The sequence below is a fragment of the Triticum aestivum genome, chromosome 1D (genome assembly GCF_018294505.1).
Source record: "Triticum aestivum cultivar Chinese Spring chromosome 1D, IWGSC CS RefSeq v2.1, whole genome shotgun sequence".
NCBI lineage: Eukaryota > Viridiplantae > Streptophyta > Magnoliopsida > Poales > Poaceae > Triticum > Triticum aestivum.
This window is the reverse complement of record NC_057796.1, coordinates 469,967,367-469,974,581: the sequence shown is the minus strand read 5'-3', so window position 1 is coordinate 469,974,581 and position 7,215 is coordinate 469,967,367. Positions and strand designations below refer to the sequence as shown.

At 42.9% G+C, this 7,215-nt stretch overlaps 1 protein-coding gene across 1 annotated transcript; it reads left to right on the top strand.

Annotated features, from left to right (window-relative positions):
• The first annotated feature begins 3,939 nt into the window (after nt 1-3,939).
• Nucleotides 3,940-6,143, top strand: LOC123176435 (uncharacterized). Its single transcript, XM_044590641.1, has 2 exons — nt 3,940-4,123; nt 5,667-6,143. Exons 1-2 carry the CDS (start codon nt 4,029-4,031, stop codon nt 5,962-5,964), a joined length of 393 nt encoding a protein of 130 aa, XP_044446576.1. The 5' UTR covers nt 3,940-4,028; the 3' UTR covers nt 5,965-6,143.
• The last annotated feature ends 1,072 nt before the right edge of the window (nt 6,144-7,215 follow it).

The window sequence follows — 7,215 nt, the reverse complement described above, 5'->3', positions numbered from 1 at the left end:
TTCGATTCAAATAGCGCCGCTACAAATATTCTTAAAGCATGCATGTTCGACTCCTGCACTAGTGCCCGTGGACTGCCCCGGTATGCAGACGGATGTAGTGTCCGTTTCGCAGGTCAACGTTGAGATGCCCTAAGAATCACATTGTATGTTTCTCCCGCTAAAAGACTTTTCCATGCATCATTACTCTTTCATTCGATAGAAGTGTGGAGCTTATGTATGCGCCAATGAAGGATGTTAGGGTGGCTTGTCACATGAACAATTCATATGATCCAAATAAGGTTAATTCAACACGTGGCAACACACCTGCATATGCACCTTATAGAGATAAGGGTAACCTAATTTCAACATTTGTCATACTTGAATATAAGTGGAGCCTAGTAGCACGTGAAGCAGGTTTTGTCATTTTTTTCGCTCGTTACAACGCAAGCGCATATGTACTAGTACCTAATAATGAAAACGGAGTGCTTCTGCCCACTCACCGTCGCGCTATTTTACAAAAAGAACCCTCTATTTTCTATAAATTAACCGGCAGTGTACGTTTAAGTCACAGTCGAACCGTTTTTTTTCGCATTTTTCTCATAAACCCCTTGACGTTTCACGTAATCGACCCACCATCCATCCTTAAGTAAGCCGAATCATTTTTTTGTTTTAATAGAAAACCCCTGACTTTTTGGTTAATTAATCAATAGTTTATCTAAAACAAAATTATCCATATGTTTTAAACCGTAACTTCGATTTTAACATATTATATATGAAATTTGATTAGAAAAAATGTGTTGAATCAATGAACGTTTTTCAAAATCGATGAATTTTTTTCAAATCGATGATTTTTTTCAAAATTGATGAACTTATTTTCAAATTGGATGAACTTTTCTCAATTTGATGAACTTTTTGTCAAAACAAATGATTTGTTTGAAAATCTATGAACTGTTTTTCAATTAGATGAACTTTTTTCCAAAATCGTTGAACTTTTTTTCGAAGTTGTGAACCTTTTCAAAATTGATGAATTTTTTCAAACTCACTATATTGTTTCAAAATCGTTGAACTTGTGTCAAACTGACTATAACTTTTCAAATTCTTCTACTTTTTTCTCAAATTAGTGAACCTTTTTCATTTAATAATTTTTTTTAATATACGAGTTCGATTCAAATAGCGCCGCTACAAATATTCTTAAAGCATGCACGTTCGACTCCTGCACTAGTGCCCGTGGACTACCCCGGTATGCGGACAGATGTAGTGTCCGTTTCGCAGGTCGACGTTGAGATGCCCTAAGAATCACATTGTATGTTTCTCCCGCTAAAAGACTTTTCCATGCATCATTACTCTTTCATTCGATAGAAGTGTGGAGCTTACTATGCGCCAATGAAAGATGTTAGGGTGGCTTGTCACATGAACAATTCATATGATCCAAATAAGGTTAATTCAACACGTGGCAACACACCAGCATATGCACCTTATAGAGATAAGGGTAACCTAATTTCAACATTTGTCATACTTGAATATAACTGGAGCCTAGTAGCACGTGAAACAGGTTTTGTCATTTTTTTTTGCTCGTTACAACGCACGCGCATATGTACTAGTACCTAATAATAAAAACGGAGTGCTTCTGCCCACTCACCGTCGCGCCATTTTACAAAAAGAACCCTCTGTTTTCTATAAATTAAACCGCAGTGTATGTTTAAGTCACAGTCGAACCGTATTTTTTTTGCATTTTTCTCATAAACCCCTTGACGTTTCACGTAATCAACCCACCATCCATCCTTAAGTAAGCCGGATCATTTTTTTTGTTTTAATAGAAAACCCCAGACTTTTTGGTTAATCAATCAGCAGTTTATCCAAAACAAAATTATTCATATGTTTTAAACCGTAACTTCGATTTTAACATATTATATATGAAATTTGATTAGAAAAAATGTGTAGAATCTAAATATGATGTTCTTTTAGCTGTTAAATATTTTTGAAATATTAATTTTGACGCAAACTTAATCTATAGTGCACGGTCCTTTTTTCTTCCGTACCGGTAGCGATCCGAATTGAAAATAAATACCCATTAAAACCAGATTGAGAGGAAAGAAAATGTCGATAACCACGCATACACACCTCTGAAAAACCTTTCTAGGAAAAACAACATATTTCTCATCTTATTCCGAACGAGTGAGCGTGCACGCGCGCGAGAGAGAGGTCTTAGGAGAGAGGTCTTAGCACTGACCATATTCAAACGTGTTTTCGTTATGTCAGCATTGAGGCCACCGTCGGCAACACAAAACAAATGTAATGCCATGTGTGAAACGACATGAACCTATTAGGGTCTTGAGTCATGATTATTGGGTTAAGAGTGTGTGCTAGTTTCTTTCTAGTTGCAGCGCACGAGCTCTTTTGCTAGTAGCTTGTTTATTAATGTAATTCCATTCCACTTTGTGCGTATTATTGTAGTTTTATGGACATTATTCATACTTAAACCGCCCTAAAAAATCAAGAACAAATCTGTCAGGAAAACAATCTGTCCGGACTAGACTAGAACGTCTCCTCCTGCAAAAAAAAAGAAGGAAGAAGAATGTTACAGCTCCAACGTTGGAGAACAGGAAGAATCTGTACAACGGGAAACATGGCCTATATACAATGGTCGGCCAGGTCCATTGAGGTGATTTTTTGGGCTGGCCAGGTCCCGGCCGAAAATTCTCACACAGGCGCCAATACAGGCACTTCCTATTCCTCATTGCAGGGGCAAACCCTATTTGGCGCTGCAGGCGCCCATTAACATGTAATTTGCAAACTGGCGCCTGCAGCGCCCCACACTGGGCCGGCCCATTCGTGTATTTTCCTCTGTTTAGTGCACCAAAACTTTGTTTCTCTTATTATATTCCTTATTCAGTTCGGTTTATTTCTTTTTCTTTTTTTCTCATTCTTTTTTGTTTTCCTTAATGCATAGTTTAATAAATTTGGTGAACCTTTTTCTAAATTTACGAAGTTTTTTATAAATTCGTGAACTTTTTCTCAAATTTGATGAACTTTTTTAATTTCGATGAACTTTTCTCAATTTCGATGCACTTTTTTCAAACTCGGTGAACTTTTCTCAAATTTGATAAACTTTTCTCAATTTCGATGAACTTTTTTCAAATTCGATAAACCTTTTTCAAATTCGGTGAACTTTTTTTGAAATTCGATGAACTTTTTCCAATTTCGATGAACTCTTTTCAATTTTGGTGAACTTTTTTTCAAATTCGATGAACTTTTTTCAATTTCACAAACTTTTTCTATTTTTGCGAACTTTTCTTTTGAATTCATGGTTTATGTGAATGCGTTTTCACATTTATGTTTTCTTTATTCAAATATAATTTATAGTGGGTATATAATAGTATATGTTTAATGTCTATACTGAAGGGAAGGTCAAAGAGCTGTTTTGCGAAAGCTATCAAGTAACTGATGGTGGTGCAGTGGTTAGCTCGTGTTCAGTCGACGTGGTCGTCGTGAGTTCGCATCACAGTTCACCCCGAATGAACGTGATAATTTTTCTTTACCTTCTGTTTTTAAGCAGGTAGCTGGGCCGTCCCACTTCGCATCCGTGCAAGCGCCAGCGGCGTGTAGGCTAGTACTTCTCAAAGGCAGAATCCTCCTGCATATGTCGACCAACACCTTGATTAATGGGTCGCATCACACCTACGACTAGGACAGGGGAGCATCGCAGCGCCGCAGGCTAGCTAGGCATTGAAATGCAAATGGGCCGCGTGGCCCCATTCGATCTCTCCCTGATTCGTAGCCCTTTTTCTGGAGGTAATAGCACTTCAGGTACGCTAACTTGCACACAATGTGATGATTTAGTTCCAAAGTTGCAAAACTTGACTCCACCATACCCCAACTTGCATCTCATGTGATGATTTAGTCCCAGGCCAATCACAGCTCGCCAATTGGCTGGACCAGTCAGCGCACGCAGTTTTGCACAAAACCCCCTGCTGTTTCCTTTTCTAAAGCCACAACGCCACTTGAGAAGATACTACCACACCCCTGTCCTCTGCCCCACTCTGCCTCAAATGGATCACGGCGGAGGAGGTCGTGGGATGGCAGGGTACGAGGCGGCTGCGGCGGCGGCTTCCACCAACCAGAAGACCGAAAGCTTCGGAGGCTGGTGAGTGAGACACCGTCTTCCTCTCCTCCATCCTGGACCGGCAACCAGCTCGCTGTGCTGATTCGCCGGCCATTAGTTGGAGCTCGTTGATCTGTCCATGTTCGCTGTTCCTTTGCTTCGGTTAGCGAGTAAGCTCATAGCTAAGGCAGAGTGCTTGGATGCGACCCGGGCGAGATACTGAAATTTTCATCGGAGGAAATGGGGGATCGATTACGAGGTTTTGCCATTGTAGCTGATTATAACCTGTGCTCTTGTCTAATTCCAAGTTCAAAGTGGAAAGCCAAGTGTTTCACGTGTTTCTTACTACTTTTGGCTTGCTAGTTTGCCTTTAAGCTCACGATTGGGTGGATCGGAGGAGTGCGGGTGAACTTTGCCAAGAAAATATGTGGGGTCTGTGACGGAGGTAGCTGCGCAAGGTTAGGCAGAATTTGTGTTACGGTGGATAATACTGCAACACAAATAGGTTGGAGTTAAGCCGGCGTACACTGAAAGCAAGCGGTTAGCATTCCCTATTGAATGGCCAGCTGATAAGGTTTTCCCTTTCTGGATGTTAGTTACACTACTTTCTCTGTCTCTTTCATCTTGCTTCACTGGAAAGAGATGGCAGTTGAAACTTCGTAGCAGATAGCACCTCCAACTTTATTTCTAAGGTGTTGCGTGCATGTAAATAGGCCTATACTAGGTTGGTCATACACAAGGTTACACCGGAGAAAGTCAATTTGGTAACCGGGATTAATCGTTCATGGTCTAGATGACATATTACAACATTGAGAGGTTAACCAAAATATCTTGCGGTATAAGATGTTGGATAGAAATTCATGTAAATATGTAGAGATGTTGAGGTACATGAACCTGGCGCATGTAGCAACCTGAAATTGTATTCGATAGATATATGGATTTGTTTTTTTCTTTTCGAAAAGGGGACTGCCCGGTCTCTGCATCATAGGATGCACACAGCCATATAGATATGGAGTTGTATGCATGTGAAATTGGCAAGGTGTAGTTCCGATGCCTGCCATTCAGTTTTTCCATATCTCAAACATGCATAAAACTTATTTAGCCAAAAGGTAAATAGACCAAAACTGGTTGAAAAGCTGGAATATCATAATACACCGCAATGCATGCCGGATGCGGCCTTACCTTGATCAGAATTATTGGACATGTTCGGAAATTGGATCATTAAAAGAGACTGAAAAGCTAGTGTGGTGGCTGAACGAAATGAGAAAATCATTTGTCAAGTAGGAAAACTAGTGCATTTAAGTCTGGGCCTCCACCTCACATTGTGAGTTTCATATTGGTTCTGTAAAACTGGTTTCCAGTTTTGCTTGGTAGGAATATTTTTAGAACTCTTAAATAAAGTACCGACCAAAATGGGAGAGTGGGAGTGATGAATCACACTTGTTTTACTTGTAAGTGCTGATAGATACTCTTGCTTCTCACAGATAGAGAATATTTTGTGTTGGCTATTTGATCGGTTAATGCTCTGTTATGTGCAAATAAAATTTAGGTTTGTAATATCTCATACTATAATGCTATTGTTTAGTTCCAGCTCCAACAGCGTGAAGAAAATTTACCCCATTGACAGTCCAATTAAGAAAAGAAAGTTACAGTATGACCTCAGTGACACAAGGCTGTTATCGCTGAAATACAAGTTTCAGGACCGACGAACTTCACAGGAGGATGAGACTGCAAGAACAGAAAGCTTAGGAGGTGATGACATTTTCATCAACAAGAACTGTAATGTGGACATGGCCAATGTTTACAAGGAATTGGACTCGTGTGAGAATACTCAAAGCCTTTTAGGTGGTTGCATCGAAGTTGACTCCATAAATGCCAGGTAACGAGAGCGCCTTGGTGGCCTCGCCGGGGTGGCGGAGCACGGACTGCGAGAGGTAGGCCTCGGCGCGCGCGGCCAGGTTGTCCTCGGAGTGCTCCTCCGTCATCTCCAGGTACTCGGCCGCGCACCGCAGCGGGGCGACGTTCCAGGGCGTGAGCTCGACACGGACGCCGTAGCAGAACTTGGCCGCCGCCTCGAAGGTGCCCGGCCCGCCGGGAAAGTCCGGGAAGGTGATGCGGTACGACTTGCCGTCATGCATCCTAACATGCTGCTGCTCCTCGTCCCCGTCCTCCTCCTCTGCTTCCTCAATCTATGTTTCCGCCGCAGCATGCTCTTCGACATTGCCTTCAGAACTCCCACGCCGACGCCGCCGCTGGCCTGCTGGACGCTGCTCGTCTTGCTCGGCAAGCATGCTGCTGATCTTGCGGCTCTTGGACATGAGTGGGAACTGCGCGCGCAAGCACCAACTTCTCAGCGGAATTTCGTCGAGCACAGATTTAATTCAGGTGTGCTATACCGCGGGTTGATTCAGGGAAACAACGGGGGTTTTGTGAAAAACTACGTGCGCTGACCGGTCCAGCCACCTGGCAGCCAATTGGCGAGCTGTGATTGGCCTGGGACTAAATCATCACATGAGATGCAAGTTGGGGTATGATGGAGTCAAGTTTTGCAACTTTGGGACTAAATCATCACATTGTGTGCAAGTTAAGGTACCTGGGGTGCTATTACCTCCTTTTTCTGCTGGTGGACAAGTGGATCCTCCTCCTCCGGCTCCAGTTGGGTGGGTGCTCCATCAGCCATGAACAGTGACGGCGCTAATCGACGAAGGACACAAGGGTTTTATTCCGCGTATGACTCGTTGCCCGGACGTGCTAATTAACGGCCTGACTTGCGCTGTCATGCAAAAGCAAGTTGCTCACTGCCGGCATTCGTACTACATTGCCTGATCGATACCAGAGTTGAAGAAAGCGAGATCTCATCCATGTGTGCGTCCGTCCATGACATGCATTGCACGTCGTGGAAAGGGAGAAATGAGGGCGGGCAGTTGGAGCCGGGGTAGAAAGAAGCTCACCTGGGAAGCACGGAATGGGGTTGGGCGGCCTAGTGGTGCTCAACGAATAAGTTAAGATTCTGCGAATCAGACGGCTGTATTAATCACGTCCATGCATACGCGGCTGCAATGGGTCCTCCGTCCGTACGCATGACCTGAGAGCCCCGTCCCGTCGGCCTCACTCGACAATAACCAGCTCATTCA